The 16,397-nt window shown below is 42.8% G+C and overlaps 2 protein-coding genes across 2 annotated transcripts; both read right to left on the bottom strand.

Annotated features, from left to right (window-relative positions):
• Positions 1-4,206: 4,206 nt before the first annotated feature.
• Positions 4,207-10,731, bottom strand: fbxo28 (F-box protein 28). Its single transcript, XM_041050511.1, has 5 exons — positions 10,543-10,731; positions 8,839-8,948; positions 7,479-7,617; positions 6,712-6,907; positions 4,207-6,568 (listed from the first exon to the last, which is right to left on the bottom strand). Exons 1-5 carry the CDS (start codon positions 10,729-10,731, stop codon positions 6,057-6,059), a joined length of 1,146 nt encoding a protein of 381 aa, XP_040906445.1. The 3' UTR covers positions 4,207-6,056.
• An 851-nt stretch (positions 10,732-11,582) lies between these two features.
• On the bottom strand, positions 11,583-15,555 carry polr1c (RNA polymerase I and III subunit C). Its single transcript, XM_041049902.1, has 9 exons — positions 15,451-15,555; positions 15,027-15,098; positions 14,447-14,554; positions 14,044-14,176; positions 13,744-13,875; positions 13,414-13,566; positions 12,941-13,090; positions 12,550-12,666; positions 11,583-12,371 (listed from the first exon to the last, which is right to left on the bottom strand). Exons 1-9 carry the CDS (start codon positions 15,520-15,522, stop codon positions 12,253-12,255), a joined length of 1,056 nt encoding a protein of 351 aa, XP_040905836.1. The 5' UTR covers positions 15,523-15,555; the 3' UTR covers positions 11,583-12,252.
• Between the last annotated feature and the right edge of the window lie 842 nt (positions 15,556-16,397).

The raw sequence follows: 16,397 nt of genomic DNA, 5'->3' as shown, positions 1-16,397 counted from the left end.
TCAGCCCACAGCGCGCAGCTCCTCCCACCAGCAGGCCGAGCTCTGCAGCGCGTTCACTTACAGTTACGCAACAGCGCCTATCTTCACTCGCCTCGTCCTCCTTTTTATTATTTATTGTTGCTCCAGATGTCAGGGCCTTAATACAAAGGAGTAAAAATAGCACAATGTATTACCCCTCCTTTCATCTCGTTGTACATGTAAAAGATGTATAATGACAATAAAAGGCATTCTAAGATGCTGCTTTGTCCACCTATGCCTCCATTAAAAAGCTCCGAAATATACTCTGTAATGTTAGACATACACGTGGCTCTTTAAAGTCCTTTAAACCTACAAATGTCCAAAGACAGCACAGAGGACATGTGCTGTCTCAGAGTCCCCAGTGGTAGCTACAGTCCCTGGGTGTGTACGAATATGCATATATGTAAACCCTAAATTAAGGAATTAAACCAAGGTCCAGTCAGTCTCTAAACATGCATTTTTCCAATGCATTTCAAAATCTACAGGGAGACTAATGTGCAAGTTTGTTCACACACAGAGGCTGTAAGTGTCAGTCATGAGTCCCCTACTGACCAGAGTGAGAGTGATACACAAAGGCCTGAGAATATTCCTCACCAACAACACCAGAGCTGTGTGTTCAACAAAGGAGTTTACTGTCTCTCCAAACAAGGCCCAGAAGGATTTCATTGAGCCTAACTGGCACAACTGGGAGTGTGTAAGCAAAGACGATTACTGTCAGAGGAATTCACTGTTATTCTCCTGTTCCAGAAATTCATCACCTTCACACCTCTCAAAGTGACATCCTGTGGTGTAGAAGGTCCCAGAAGACGGAAGTAGGTGGATTCATTTGTGTTATTTTTAGCACTGTAACAGGAGATTATGATTACTTTTTTACTTTTATGTTCTATAAAGCAAAAAAACCTATTAAAGGTGGAGAGAATGCCACAACATAGTTCACTACCAGCCAGAAAACAGCTCTGAAGCTGTGCATGTGCAACATCCCTGGATTTTATTCCTGATGGGAAAAGACGAATACAAAAGTTTTGGGCACCCCTGGGTGTAAAAACATTAAATGTTGGTGCACTATCACTTTTTATTTCGTCAACTTAAAAAACAGAATAAAAAAAAATGAAACGGTAATTGTGCCGTGCTGAAAAGTTTGGGCAGCCTTCTACTTGTAAAACACCCTGAACTTCATTTACTCTTCAGGCCTTGTTTGACTTGTTACGACTTGTAGGGCAGGTGAAGAACTGTCATGAGGAAATTTCAGAGAAATTCTCTGACTCTTCAAACCATCAGCTCCTCTAAGCAACTGGGTGAGGAAAAAAAAACCCACCTTCGGCAACAGTTAAACACGGGGGTGGGAATATGCTGTTCTTTGGGTGTGTGGGAACAGAATGGCACAGGAAACTACTAAATAACAGCAAATTCAGTCAGTCCTGCAGTCAGTCAGGAAAGTGAAGTAGACCTCAAAATGCACAATAAAGTACTTCAACAAGCACGAACGGAGGCTTTTGGAAACAGCCCCTCACAGTCCCCTGACCTGACCATCACTGAAAATCTGAGGGTAAATCTTGAAGCTGCTCTCTCTCTCTCTCTCTCTCTCTCTCTCCCTCTCTCTCTGTGTGTGTGTGTGGCAACACCTCAGGGTGTTCTTAAATTGTTCTTAAATTAATTGCAAAGATACTTAACATATACAAATCTGCAGATTCCAAAACAGAACTGATGAGTGCAAATCCAAGTAATAGATAAAACAATGGACTAATCTGTGTGAGGATAAATAAGATGGACAGCACACTGAATTGTGTTAAACCAAAGCATAGTGATGGAACATCTATGTGTGCTACTTTAATTTATTCTATTCGTTTCACTTTTTAGGCTCTCACTATTGAGCTTTCATTTAAAAAAAACAGTCTGAAGAATGGGCGGGGCTCTCTTCACTAAACTATTGTGAAAATGTAAACTGTGTGGGCAACAATAAAAGTATTTATAAAAAGTATAAACAACAAGTAAAGATGCGATTCATAAATAATGAACTAAGGGATATTTGGAAATGTTTTATGGCCAAAAAGCAGTGACTCTGAAATGACAAACATTCAGAAGAAATTAATGCAATTTACAGTTTGTGTGAATTTATGTAACTGTCTACCACACACACACACACACACACTCACATCTCTGGCTGGACAACCATTAAATAATGCTGCTGCTGCTGGAGAACAGAAAAACAATGGGAAATTTCCTGTTTTGTTCCAAAGGAAGGTGAGGGAATGAGAAAGTGATGATAACAGACACAAAACATGAAACACTGCCTTTTATCCAACACGGCTCTTCCTGAAACACTAAATGTACGTGATGGAACATTATGCAGTGTGACCTCTCCCTGGACTGCAGTGGACTCAGTGAATGGTTGGGGTGGAAAGGCTGCAACACATCTGAGGATTATGAGGAATAAAATGTGGAAACAGGTACCTCTGGCTTTTCAGCTAGCAATATCATCAGGTCACAATGATGTATAACTTCACCTGTTTTGCATCATATTAGCATTTAGCTCAAAGCGCCGTCAGCCTCACGGAGCTGCTGATGTGGCTTTAGACTGTTAGTCTTGTTTTAATATGCAGCTCCCAGGTCCACCAACTTTACTGAGGTGCAAAGCTAAATCACTGGAGAACCACTGTAAAACTGAAAATGTTAAACACGCATGTGGTCTGACAGGTTGATGAGGAAATGAGCCGATCCAATATAAATGAACCCATGAAGTGACTGAGGATGCAGAAGATTATCTGTAAAAACAGATGTAATGGGTGTAAACACACACACACACACACACAGATATGTGGATAAGTTGAGTTTTAATAGGTTTGATTTGTACATTTGTAACAGTAATGTGTGCAACATAACCGTACAGTTAGCCCCAAGTTGGCCAACTCAAAAGATAGTTTTCTTGGTATACATACATGAAATAATTCACAATCTACACTTTAAAGTACATGAAGATTACAGTACAATTTTCTAAACTGAGACGCAGTCTCAAATTAAGCCACTAGATTACATCTTCTTGTGTGTTTTGCTGCCCAGTGTCGTTATAATACATCCTAGCGTTCACCGAGATGTGAACTGCATTTCCAAGGTTTCTTTCCCAAAAGTTCATGCCATGAGTGGTTGAGGTCACCCAAACAACAGAAAAGCTTCAAACAAAAAAAGAAAACGAGAAGTGCAGCCACAATATGGGCTCACAGCTAAACTAGCCTCACAAGGCAAGAGACAGGTTTGTACAGGAGAGGGGAAGAGTGCCACTGCACATGGGGGAGCTGAGACGATGCCTTTTCTTTTTTTTCTTTTAAAACAACAGCTGGGGAAACTCCTCTTAGCACAGACTCATAAGATTTTCAGCAGTCCTCTACTGTCACTGCAAACCAGCCACAAGCTCTGCTAGTTCCTTTTACACTGATCTCAACAGGCTGATTTTAACCTTCAGGTTCTGTTGGTGTTACAACATAAAAAAAAAAAAAAAAAAAAAAACCCATGTAAATGTTTTCTCACTTGCCTCCGGTGGCATGTATCCATGCATGTGGACTAAATGCTGTTCGCTTTCCTTATACAAGACAAACCAAAACTGTCTGTATGGCACTAGAGAGGCAGCGAGAACATTTGTAATTGGGTGAACGGCCCCTTTAAATATCAGTACATATACAGTACATTTTAAAAATTTAATTAAAAAAAAAATCTGCTTTAACTTAAGGATCATACAAGTGTTTTTCTGCGTTTCCACTGATTTACTACAAATACTGAGATACAGCTGATACAGACCTTTAAAAAAAAAAAGCTAGGAAGTGACTTAGAAGTCATAATTATTTTGTGAAAATGCAAATATAAGTTTAGTGAAAATAAATATAAATCAAGGTTTATGTACTAGTTTTTTTTTTTTTTAAGCTTTCAACATCGGGAGGTCTTCATCAGTTGTCTGTTAACATGGAGGAAAGGGTCAGAAAAATTAACATGGGGTTGAAATTAGTTTGTCAAACTATTTACAATTTGACAAAACATCTTAACTCAAGGTTGACTCACAACCTTCAAACTGCTATTTCCAGTGATGAAGACTGTGGGGTGTGGAGCAAAATTGTAAAACAAGCTAGAAGTGGACCTTGAGCTATAAAATGAAGCATGATTACGTAAATGAATGGTCAGTTTCTCTGGATTTGATCACGCTTCCAGGAACAGCCGCCATGTTTTTTTTGTTTTTTTTTCCCACAGTTTGAGAATCAAGGCGAGTGTGTAGGATGAAACACGTGAAAACACTGGTATGATCCTTAAAGGACACATGCCAAACATTATGTCGTCTCTTTGTCCTCTTCAGCCCAGCACATACAGCGACTTCTCGACTTCCTCTCACACACGGTGGCTCCGTCATCGCTGCCGCATTTCTGAGGATCAGAGGACAATGATATCTGTGGAACTGAAATCTCTTTATAAACAACATCGACCTCCATGTTTAGGCCCTGGAAGGCAAGAGTCAACAGGAGACACCTTGACTAAAGCTCCCTGAACCCTGCCCTTTTCCTTCTTTCAGACCTCCATTCCTTCCTCTTCATGGTGATTCAAGAACTGATCAGACTGAACGGGACAGATCTGAGCAGCAATTTTAGAGCAGAACAACCAAGCTAATGGCAAAAGGCAGAAATTACTGATTACTTTTTTTAGATGGTTTTTATTGCACGTAGCCGAGTTAGGAAGAAGCAAATGTGAATTAAATTCTTTTTTAAATGGATTTAGACTTCCTACCCAGGTGAAATTTAAAGGTAGAAACTGTTTACTGATAACATGCAACTTCAGTTCGCTTTGATTATTTTAACTTGTAATGTAAGGACTGTCATGACTCTGTATTTTTACTGTTAAATCCTTTAAGTTGTGTTAAGTTTCCAAAATAAAATATCTTTGTTGCTTTTATTTCAGAAACATAAGCCGCATTAATCACGGGAACGATTTCTCTTTTGTGACACCGGATTTTTTTTTTTCAAAACCACATGAGCCTCTTAGAAAAGCATCTACATTAAAAAGCTGTACAGTCGCTTTAATGTAACCTTCAATAAACAGCTTCCTTCACTGCGACAGGCCGCCCCGCCCGCCTGCACTCTGATTTAGCTACGGGGGCTAAGAAGCCTCGTAAATCTGGAGACATTCTATATTTTTCTTCTTGCTGACAAATCCCATGTGAGGACCCACACCAACACAGAATGTCTCCTACAGATGATGTGTTGTGTATTTGTATATTAAAGCCTGATAAATGATGCTCCTCTGTGCCATGAAGCTCCATTGTTTTAAAACATCAGTGAGCCACACTGTTGCACTGGGTGACATGTTCCCTCATCACCATGAACACACACACACACACACACAGAGTGTAGTTTATTTTTGCCTCAGCCCCACACACACACACACACTGTCCTGCTGCCCCCAAATACTCATCAGAACACCAAATGTGGACTAATCTGCTGCTGAATGCTGTACACACAGCTGTTTTAGGAAATTACTGAGCAATTCTTTAATTCTTTTTCTTCAGTAGGAACCAATGAGCTTGGAGCTGAGAGCCACAGGCAGGGCAGGGAGGTCAGAGAGTACTGAGAGACACGCTTGTACATTGTTGGTTTGGGTGTTTCCATGGGATTTGCAGAGAATAAGAAAAAATATAGAATAACAAAACACTTTTAACAGTAAGTGACAATCAAATGTTGACCCTGTCAACGTTGTGCGAAGTCCTGATGATGTTCCGGGCTCAGTGTTTCAGCGGTAGGCAGCAGCGAGCCATTTAACGTTGTTGTCAAATCCAAAACACCAAAAAGAAAAAAAAGTTTTTGTATCATGGTGTGTGCGTGTTTTGCGGGGGAGGGGCGAGAACACTGCTAAAGCATAGAGGGATACTCCTGACTCATCGGACAGACAGTACAGGTGATGAGTGTTGGTGGAGAGGGTGGGGTGACGCGGGAAGGTGTGATCAGTCAGACCTCGAAAACCAAAAAAAACAAAAAACAAAACTTGAACTAAACGACACACTGAGTCTCTTATTTCTTGCTGCGCAGCCGTTTGGACTGTCGTGGAAGGTCTGGGCTCTTCCTGGTGCGTTTGAGCGATGACCCTCCCTCGCCCTCTGACTCTATGGGTATAGAGGCTGCAGCCGCGCTGCCGCTTGCCAACACCGTACCAGACGTGCTGGCAACAGTGGAAGACACAGCGGCGGCGCCGGATGTGGAGGGGACAGCTGTGCTGGGCCTGGGTCCTCCCATAGCAGCGGCGCTACTGTCCATCAGTTCGCGGAGCTTGTGCTCCAGCTCCGCAAGGCGGGCGTTCTGCTCACCGATCACCTGGGTCTGTTCCAGCAGCTTCTGCTCCTGGTCCTGCAGCTGCTTCTGCTGCTCCAGCTGCTTGACGCGAATTTCCTGCATCTCCCTCCGCAGTACTGTCATGGACGCCCCGTTCACCTTCACCTGCTGCTGCACCTTAGTCATCTCAGAGCGCGACGGCGTGTTCTTGGCCAGCAGGGACATGGTGGTCAGGGAGGTAGATGGACCAGCCACTGAGGGAACAGGACCAAGAACGTTACCTAACTGTAGTATATTTTTTTTAATTAATGAACTAAACCAATGATAAACGACCCGCCACAGTTTCCCAGAGCCGAAAAGTAACATCGTCAACAACAAGACAAAACATGTCTGTTACCTGGTGCAGAACCAATGAGGCGGCCAGACAGGTCGGCCCCCGGCAGCTTCTTCTTCAGAATGGGGACAATCTTCTCATCAAAGTACTCCATGGCCATGGATGAGATATCCCTCAGCTCCTGCAGAACTTCATGAGCCCTCTGGGGGGCTCGGGTGGAGTTCACATAGCGCAACACACGATAAATCTCATCTATCACCTGATAAAACACAACAGATGTGAATGAAACAAGACTGAAATACTGATGGCTTTTTTTTTTTTTTTTACACCCCTGGTAATCTCAGTCGGCCCTCTGCTGGTCAGGTCTGAGAACTGCAGCCAACAACATTTAAGAAATGCATGAGCAGATGAAAAGTTGGGGTCTCTGAGACTAAGATGCCACATGCTCGTCTGTCTTAGAGTCAATACATGTTGAATTCAAGGTGTGTTAACAAACTAAAACCTCTCTCAACACTATGTTGTGCAGTTCACAGGGAGTTTAAGAGCTTCCCTCATCTCACTGTGGGATCTGTTGGTTAAATACGATTTCCTTCCTCCTAACAGCTCCACACAGACGAGGATGGGGACAGAATTATTACTGTCTTCTGGGCAGGGCCAGAACTTTGGGAAGAATCTGTGATTATAACTAAGACATGACATCGTGGCATAAATTAAAGCTGTGATTAATGTGAGTCTGCCTCTGTACTGAAAAGAAGCTTTTTAATGAGACATTTCCTCTGGTCCTCTCGGCTGTTGCTGCTGTTCTGTGGCCCGCAGTCGGCTGAGCTAACCTTTCCAGGGATGAAGCAGCAGAGGTTGGAGTCGACATATTTCATGAAGGTCATGTTGAGCAGAGAGAGGCGCGTCTCCACGGCAGCCAGGATGTCAGCATGGCGTGCCAGAGAATGGTTTCTCCTCTCGGACTCTCGCCTGGAGACAATTCATGATAAACACATACTGGTGAAGGGAACTTTTGTTTTTTTAATAAAATGATGTAACTGTGCATCATAACATCCCTGATCACTTTAGTTTTGAGAGACTGAATCTTGCTCCCGAGTCCATGTTCTACCAATAAAATGAAGGTTAGGTTTCATTAGTCATTAGGGAATATAATTAAATGCACTGGATAATGATTCAGCATCAGTTCAGTCAGAGTAAAGAGGGTTCCCAAAAGGTTTGATGATCAAAATGTGAGATGAGTTATATGTGTTGTCACCTGACTATAAAGCCGCGTCGGACTATAACTGTGTGCTGAATAACGGTTTGTCAGAACTGAAGTTTTGGCACAATTATAAATCCTAGAATACATTTAAACACAGTCTGGGTTTGATGAGACGAGTTTTAAAAGTGCCTCAGTGCCGTTTCCTGGGGGCTAGTCATTTAGACAGCTGATATTAAAACTCTCATTTCTATATAATTCACTCATGCGGAATTAAAATATTCATGAAGGTTTCTGTAGATCCTCAAATGGAGTTAACTGCTCAAAGCCAGTCCTGCCAGCTGAGTAGAGTCAGAAAACTGAGGTTGGACTGACTGTGTTACAGGCTCAATCAACAGTCAGTCCAGCAAAGAGGCTTCAAGAACCCTTTTTGAGTGCTGAAGCCCTCGTGATGAGCTTGAAGAGACACATTCAAGCTATACAGTCTGTTGAACACATCTGGAATATAAACTAAGCAGCCAGGTGTTCGTGGTTCTTCACTTCTGCTGCAAGAGGATGCAGAGCTCACACCCTTTTACCTGTCTGCGACCCAAAGGAGCCTTTCAGGCTTCAGGTCTGTTGGGCTGTAAGCACTTACAGTCAATGCTCTGAGCTCACAGCAGTGCTGTGGCTGAATACACCCAGTGTAGAGATCACTGAAGAATGGTCATTTTAATAAGGAAACTAATACAATAATGCACATCTCACTTAAATTATCTACATATTAATTTTTAAAAAAATCTTCCACTGACCCCTGCTATACCACCACTGACCACCAGGGGTCCAAACACCAGTAACTGACAAAGTTCAAGACACGTCTGTGCGAAGTCACCACAGCCATGTATGATGTCATTGCAGCCATGTAATTTTACACACCTGTGCCTAGATATCAACAGCAGTTAAGACACTGGGTTTTTTTTTTCCTGCAGAGCGTGTGCTGGTGTGACACTGACCTGGGCAGCTGGGCTTTGACTTGTCTCTGGCACAGACTGTGGTAACGCTCCACCTTCAGGAAGCCCTGATTCAGGACACGCTGGCAGATCATGTCCATGCGCTTACACACCTGGAGCAGACAGAAGAAGGAGAGAAAGAACAGGTAAACAACAGGTACTCTCTGCTGAGTGAGCAAAAAAAAGTGCTGTACTGCAGCCTCCAGCAACAGGGAGCTTCCTGTGGAGCTGCTGGAAATTTCAAGGTCACTTCAGAGGGAAGGTCTTTGCCTATTTAGGGTTCTTGTCCCAGTAGTTTGAACAGAGGACAGTGCCTCTAGTTGCTAGCATCATCAGTTTTTAATAATTAACACCTTGGTCTTTGTGATAACACTTGGAGGATGTTGTTTTAACAAACACGTCCATGGTGTTTTCATATAAAAAAAAACACAGTTAAGTCTATTAATAGCAGCAATTCCCAAAACTTTTCTTCTTGTCAATGCAAAAGTCTCACATGCAAAACCACAGGCTTACCAAGCACAGGCCCAGGGGCCTGAAGAGATAGGAGGGAGGGCCGCTAAGCAAGAGTCTCTATTTTTCTATGGGCATAGATAACTATGGGCATTGCAGTTGCTATGACTATGGTTATAGCTTTGATTAGCAAGGCTGAACTCCTCAGGTGCACTGTCTGTCACATCTGATAGAAGTACAAGCTTCAAATCCTGATGCCATGTCCAGCTTCACAGCACTGTCTTTGCTAATGTTTCTAACAAGCGGAATGAGATGCAAGAGCAGTCAGCCTCTTAAAACAATAGCTAACGTTATAGCCATTCTAACAGCCTTTGTCCACCACAAGCTTGCTGAAGTACACCCATAGCCACAGCCACAGAACGGCTATGGTCACAGCCCTGGGTGCGCCCTCTCACACTGCGCTCAGAGCCGGTGTTTATGGCAACAGTTGAAGCTTAAGAATTTAAATTAACCTGTGATATGCCAGGCAAAGCCATGCAAACTGCTGTGAACAATGTGGAGGAGTGTGCAGGTAGTTAGGAGGGGGCCTGTAACCTCGCACTAGTACCCCTAGTACCAGGGGCCCAACTGCTCTTAATCCACCCATGCAAAACAAGGATTACATGAAAGACACAGACTGAGGCTGAGAAACTAAACTGTAAAACTGAAAAATAAAACACAACTGCTCCAACAAAGTCAGTCCACATGAGCTTTTATGAAGGCTTGTCAAAACGTCCACACTGTGCATGTAGCAGGATGAAGTGAAGGGACGAGGGAGGAGCTGCAGTGAAAAACACAAGCACTGTGCCAACAAAGCAATGAATGATTTCCAGCTAACCACACCAAATTACACATCCCAAAGGGCCAGGCAGAGTCTGCAGTGCAGAGGACTGAAAACACACCCTGAGTCTGATTTCAGACAGCTCGGCTCGTCCTCTCTTCTCTTCCCAGCATGTATGTGGTGCTTGGCGTGTTGGTGCTGTGTCGTGTCTTGATGTCTCTGCTTTGCTAAGCTGTCCTGCTAATTAGATAACAGCACAGCGAGCACCGCGGGGCCGCGGCTGCAATTAGCCCGCCGCACAAACGCGAAACACGGGATGTAAGTTAAACACTGCTCCCACTAAGATTTCACTGTGCTAGAATGCAGGGATAAGCAGTGCATGAGGCTAGCAGTAGCTTTGTTCCCCCCTCTGGCTGGCTTGTTTTTGTTCTCCTTACCGAGCGAAGCAGGCTGATTTCATCGTAAGACAGGAAATTGAGAATAGTCTCAATGGCCACAATGGGAAGTCCTAACAGCGGGTTGTTCTGGTGCGGCTGGTCCGGTGGAGGGGTGGACTGTCTCGGTGACACCGCGTCTGAGTCCAAGGACCCAACACATCCATCAACTCTCTCTACGACAGCCGCCATCTTGCTTTGCTAAGGAGGAGGCGGAAGTGACGTCTAAAAAGGAAACTCGCGTGCCATTTTCCCCCCCGAAGTCGTGTAAAATGTAAAAAAAAAAAAAAAAAAGAAAAGAAAAGAAAAGAAAAGAAAAGAAAAAACATCAGGTAGGACAGCACTGTTCAGAGCTTCACACAGGGAGGAAAGACCAGCTTCTGATGGAGGAAAAATGTGAAAAACAACTAAACATATGGATATATACAGTTTTAAAAAGTTGACGTCATTTATTTAACAATTTTAAGATCCTTTACTGAAGTATTTAAAAATGAAAACTATAATAGGCTCTATAGACTCAGGTCTTTTCCCAGTTTCTCTTTATGAACAGAGCAAATGAACAAAGCCAAAGCCGAGTTCATCCACAGAAACCCGGATGATATTAAAAATCACTGTGAAACATGGGCTGATACCAGAGTGATGCTGAAACAACCTGTGATAGTTTGCTCCTCTTTGCTCCTGTGACACAGTGAATTATCTTAAGGCCAGTTGAGTCACATCGCTGTGATCATGGTAACACTTCCTTAATCCACCTCCTATGAAGGATTTATAGGCTGCAATGAATAAGGATCAGTGATGAATAAATCATTTCTGAATGTAGCTGTCTGGTGGCCAGGTTGTGGAAAAGCATCATTTTTAGTCTTTTAAGCAGTTCATCATGATGATGGACCGTTTGACCTCTGACCTTCAGGAAAGAGCTGCAGGGCACTCAGACCAGAATTCACTTATTAACAACTTAGTGACAGGTACAACTGTGTCAATCTTTATTAACCATTTACTAACATTTATTTGTTTATAACTTTATGGTTTATTATAAACTCACTGACCTGCATCCACCCTCAAAGAAACTACAGAAAACTACACATGATCACACCAGACCTACTAATTCCAATTAACTTCTCACTCATATTTTGTGTCCAGTGGGTGTGGTGGTGGGACTTGGACTCAGAACATCTCAATTGGTTATGATCCATAAAATACTGAGTGGGTCATTTTCCTGCTCTAAAAAAAATTTATGACATGTACATCTCTGGAATATTAGGATAAATGACAGTGATGTATCAGCAGCGCTTTAATGTACGAACATCTGACAGGAAGTTGGCAGCAGACACACTGACAGCCCGAGAGATGAGATCACTCTGATACTGATTCATCAGGTCTATATGAACACATGATACCAAGAAAATATATTCTCTGTATACTGCACTCATCCTGTAATAACATCTGTGCTTTCTATTATGATTGATTATAAATTTTGTTTTATTATATTATGCAAAGACCCATACAGAACACTGTACAGTAAGTCTGGACCTTCAGATATTATTGGTTATGTTTTTATTGAATTCAGCATGTTTACTTAACGAACACTGAGAGTGGTATAAAAACTAGAGACAACAGTATATACATACTTACAAGCAAGTCTACCAACCATGATAACTGAATTCTGAAAATACAGAATTGCTTTTTTAAATTAGCGCACGCACTGTCATCATTTCACTCCATGTCAGGAGAGTTCAGCTCGCTGAGAAACTTCTGACACTTGGCCATGAGGACTTTGATAGCCTCCGTGACCAGGACATCTGGAGGCAGGATGCCAGTCGACTCCACGGAAACTGCGTGAGGAGAAAAAAAAAAAAAGCTCCGTGAGAAGATATGCAGTGTGAAGTTATACACCCTGATTTATGGACATGGGAATGTCTTAAATGTGTGTCCATAATTAATTTCACCATAACAGAGATTTTTAAAAAGGAGTCACATATATACACAGAGTCACTATGCATACAAACGTACAAATGAAATGGTCTCGCACTCTTCCGAGTTTCACCATGTTCTTCAGGTCGTCATGTCGGAGGACTTCCCTGCTGCACGTATCCAGGCGACTGTTGACTACTTTGGCCACCTTTTTCCCTGAGGTGGACAACACAAGGACACAGATGGTCACATTCAATTCATTCACTGCAGACTGACTTAATCCTGTGCCCATTCTCACTTAGGCATGGTAGGACCATATACAACAGGCAGCAGAAATCAACATCATATAAATAATGAAATGGTGAGAATATATCATAACTGGAAGGTTGTCTTGTTTTTTTTCTGCGTCTGCAGGACACTGTCCTTAGGTTGAACCGTTACATCACGCGGTCTACACAGTGTGGGTTCAGTCAGGTTAGTTCTTTCTTACCGTTTACATCTTCCAGTTCAATAACTCCTCGTGAGAAGCAGCGTTTTAAGCGCTCGGCCTTCTCTCCCTCCACCGGCTCCAGGAGGGTGATCTCCGGCAGGAGGCGGTAACTGGCTGTGGCCACTGGAGAGAACTTAGCGTGGTCCTTCCCTGGACACAGAACAGAGCCTCAGTATCAGGCAGCAGAAGAATACTGACGATCAAATATTAGTGTGTCTGGACTGATGACAAAGGCCATGTATGCAAGCTGTGTCAACACGTGCAGCCTGTGGAAGAGAAAGTTTTCCCACTGAGATGAGCTTGATTGACTGTCACAGATATATTTATTAGTTTGTCTCACATACAAATCTCAGGTCAAGAATTTCTGAAACACACATAGTCCAGTACAACACACTTCATACTGATTAAAAATGTTAATAAAATGCTTTTGTTCTGTTCCTTTCTCTTTGATCCAGACACTCTAAAGCCCTCACCAATGCCTTTGACACAGTGCATAATGATGTCCAGCTCCTGTCCTGGTCGTAGCTGAGCTATCAGGATGTCCTCATGTACGGGTCCAATGCCGGAGTCTGCAAACACGTCTGCTTGGTTCCCAATGGGGACCCACTTTATGTCCTTGGAATAAACTGAGACCAGACAGAAAGGGACAGAGGGAGACAAAATAATCTCATTATGTCTGATCTTATCCAGGGATCTTCTTATATCTAATATTACTCATTTGTTTTTCCGCCCTGATCACAGCTGCTGTTTGTACGTCTGTATCTGCGAACAACACGAGCAACACTTGGTTGATTTGAACCTACCCATGTGGTTCAGATACAGCTCTCGTGGGTCAGAGGAGTCTTTGCTGGCTCTGGGGTTCCTGCTGCACTTGATCTTCAGCTGCAGCTGAATCGTGTCTATTTCTGATCCTTCCTCCTCTGTCGCCTCTTCACCTGGAACAAACCAAGTATGACAGGACGTGTTAAACTCTGCTGTTCACTGGTGAGTCCATGATTCTCCAGACACTGCCTGGAGTTCAAATGTGAAAAAGGCCAAAATGCAGCAGAGTAAAATGGTCCACTTTCATTTGTGAGAGTGATGAGTTCACTGTGTTGTTTTACCTGCGTTCCTGTACTCAAACAGTCGGGGGTCAGCTTTGATAGGGACGAGGCCTAATCTGTGGGCCAAGACTTCGTCCTGGACGATGGATGTGTTGTTATAGATAAACACCTTCTCTATAGCCATGGTGGGCACCTACGAGCAAAAACAAAGCTTTCACAGTGACCTTCAAGACTCCTTTCTTTCACAAACCCAGACGCATGAAGTTTCTGTTTCTTCACATCAGGAACCAGCAAAACAAAGCTGGGTAAGGATGAGACACTAATGACACCATGGTGGTCCATGAGGACATTAAGGGACATGTCAGGAGTTGGAGTTTGTGTCCTTTAATATTTGTGCTTTCTCTCCTGTATCTGTGTGTTTGGGGGCCACTGATGACAACACATGGCTGACTGGGAATCTCACCTCTGCCAGTAAGATCCTTCTGAAGGCGTTGGCGATGGCTGCGTCTATGCCCACCATATCAAACTCCATGCTGCTCTCATCCAGGTGCATTACATCAATTCTGAACTTCTGCAAACACACAGGAGACCTTCATTTAACAGAAGTGTTATCATACAGTCAACTCATACATAGATACACATGAACACGTTCTGAAGAATAAATCTTTCTTATTTACAAACACCCTCTGTAACGTATTTGGTCTCAAACCCCAGTTTTCGAGAGTACAGGGTTTGAATGCTGCTGCACGTTCAGAGAGAGGAGCGGGGATTCAGAGGGTGACGAGGGAAGGAAGGGAGACCAGAATCCTCTGAGGTTTGCAAATTAGTCTGTTTGGTCATCCCAAGAAAAGCAAGTCCATCATTTCCAAAGGTGCATGGGAGGCTCTGTCCATAAGCAGCCTGAGACACCGGACACTGACAGATCTAACACACTTCACCCGTCACCAGCCTCCAGTTTCTGGGTTCAATGACAAGATAGATAGATAGAGATACTTTATTAATCCCCGTGGGGAAATTCGTTTGTAGCAGCAGTAACAACTTACCTCTTGAAATTTTTTCATGTCCCAGGTGTCATCATACCCAGGATAGTTTCCAGGGAAATCTGTTGTTTGAACCTAAAAAACAACAAACAAATAAATAAAAATAGTTATAATAACAGAGCGCGGCAGCAAAGATGGATGTTCTTATGCTTACTTTCACTGCTCATGGTATTATTATCATTAAGTATGTTACACCAAGCCTGTATCATAATCACGCTGACACGGTTGTTATCGCCTTGTATTTATACAAAGCCCTGATAGTGCACAGGTGAGCCCAGCTCTCGTCACACGCAGGTAACATTACAGCGAGTTTACGCACGGGCTGATAGGCACGTGCGGTTCAGTCCAGCAGCGAAGAGGAGCCTGAACACCACAACCAGCGGAACGTGTGATAAAAAAAAAACCCTCTGTTAAAGCAGCGACTTACATTCTTCACACCAAATTCCCCAAGTATTACTCGATTCCGAATCTCTTCCACGTTCTTCATGGACGCAGCCATTTTGTCATGTAGTGGTCTTTAGCCCCGCCCACACTTCCGCTGCGCGTCATCCCGCATCACCACTGTGTGTTTACCATGTTATAATTACAGTCATGGGTCATTTTTAATCGTCAGTTGTCAAAGAACTTGAACTGTTGAATCTAATTGGTGCAGTACTGCAGCAATGATTTCATGAATTCAGATCCGTGTGATCCTGAGCCTGACTGCAACCGATCTGTCACCTGTCGACTTGATCGGAGGTGAAATGTGAAATTTGCACTGTTAAGTTGGTGAAACACTCAAAACTTACATTTTAAGAACTGATATACTTTTAATAAAGAATGTGAAAATGGGATATTGCCTTACTTTTTGTATTAGTTCGAGATTAATTAGACTGGGTTGGAAGATCTGAAATCAGCTTGTAGATTGAACATTGCAACGGAGTGAATGAAAACTGAATTTACAAAAGACAAAACAATCTAACTTAATTTGTAAGAAAGTTGGTTAATCAAGCTTCAAAAGCTCAATCTCTGAGCTAACGAGAACGAGACGTCCCTTAACTGTCCAAGAAAAATGTAAATATCTTGAATTCCATGACAAGGAAAATTATATCGGCTGATGAAGATCATGTGACTTAACCGAAAGTTCCAGAACTGCAATTAAATTCACCTTGAGGTGGGATTGTTTTGTGAATAAGTGTTTCCAATTCCAAAGATGAAGATATGTTACTGATATATAGACAAAGCAGAAACAAACAGAGGAACCCATTTATGGATCATTAGCAAATCATTATTATCAGTGTTATTAGCAGTTACAAGTTACTGATTGGGACTTCAGTGTTGGAGAATCTTTGACCTTCACGCTCAGACAAAATCACCACAGAGTTTCTGTAATTT

The sequence above is a fragment of the Toxotes jaculatrix genome, chromosome 11, assembly GCF_017976425.1.
Source record: "Toxotes jaculatrix isolate fToxJac2 chromosome 11, fToxJac2.pri, whole genome shotgun sequence".
Lineage (NCBI taxonomy): Eukaryota > Metazoa > Chordata > Actinopteri > Toxotidae > Toxotes > Toxotes jaculatrix.
The sequence above is the reverse complement of the archived record's forward strand: the minus strand, read 5'-3'. Positions and strand labels throughout refer to the sequence as shown.

Excerpts from the sequence above, each read along its gene's own strand:
- fbxo28 (XM_041050511.1), bottom strand. The coding sequence starts at position 10,731 with ATGGCGGCTGTCGTAGAGAGAGTTGATGGATGTGTTGGGTCCTTGGAC. Across the intron at positions 8,949-10,542 it reads AAATCAGCCTGCTTCGCTCG|GTGTGTAAGCGCATGGACAT; the intron begins GTAAGGAGAACA and ends TGTCTGCTCCAG. Across the intron at positions 6,908-7,478 it reads GCTGCTTCATCCCTGGAAAG|GTGATAGATGAGATTTATCG; the intron begins GTTAGCTCAGCC and ends GTGTTTTATCAG.
- polr1c (XM_041049902.1), bottom strand. The coding sequence starts at position 15,522 with ATGGCTGCGTCCATGAAGAACGTGGAAGAGATTCGGAATCGAGTAATA. Across the intron at positions 14,177-14,446 it reads GAAGGATCTTACTGGCAGAG|GTGCCCACCATGGCTATAGA; the intron begins GTGAGATTCCCA and ends TTTTGCTCGTAG. Across the intron at positions 12,667-12,940 it reads TGAACTGGAAGATGTAAACG|GGAAAAAGGTGGCCAAAGTA; the intron begins GTAAGAAAGAAC and ends TGTCCACCTCAG.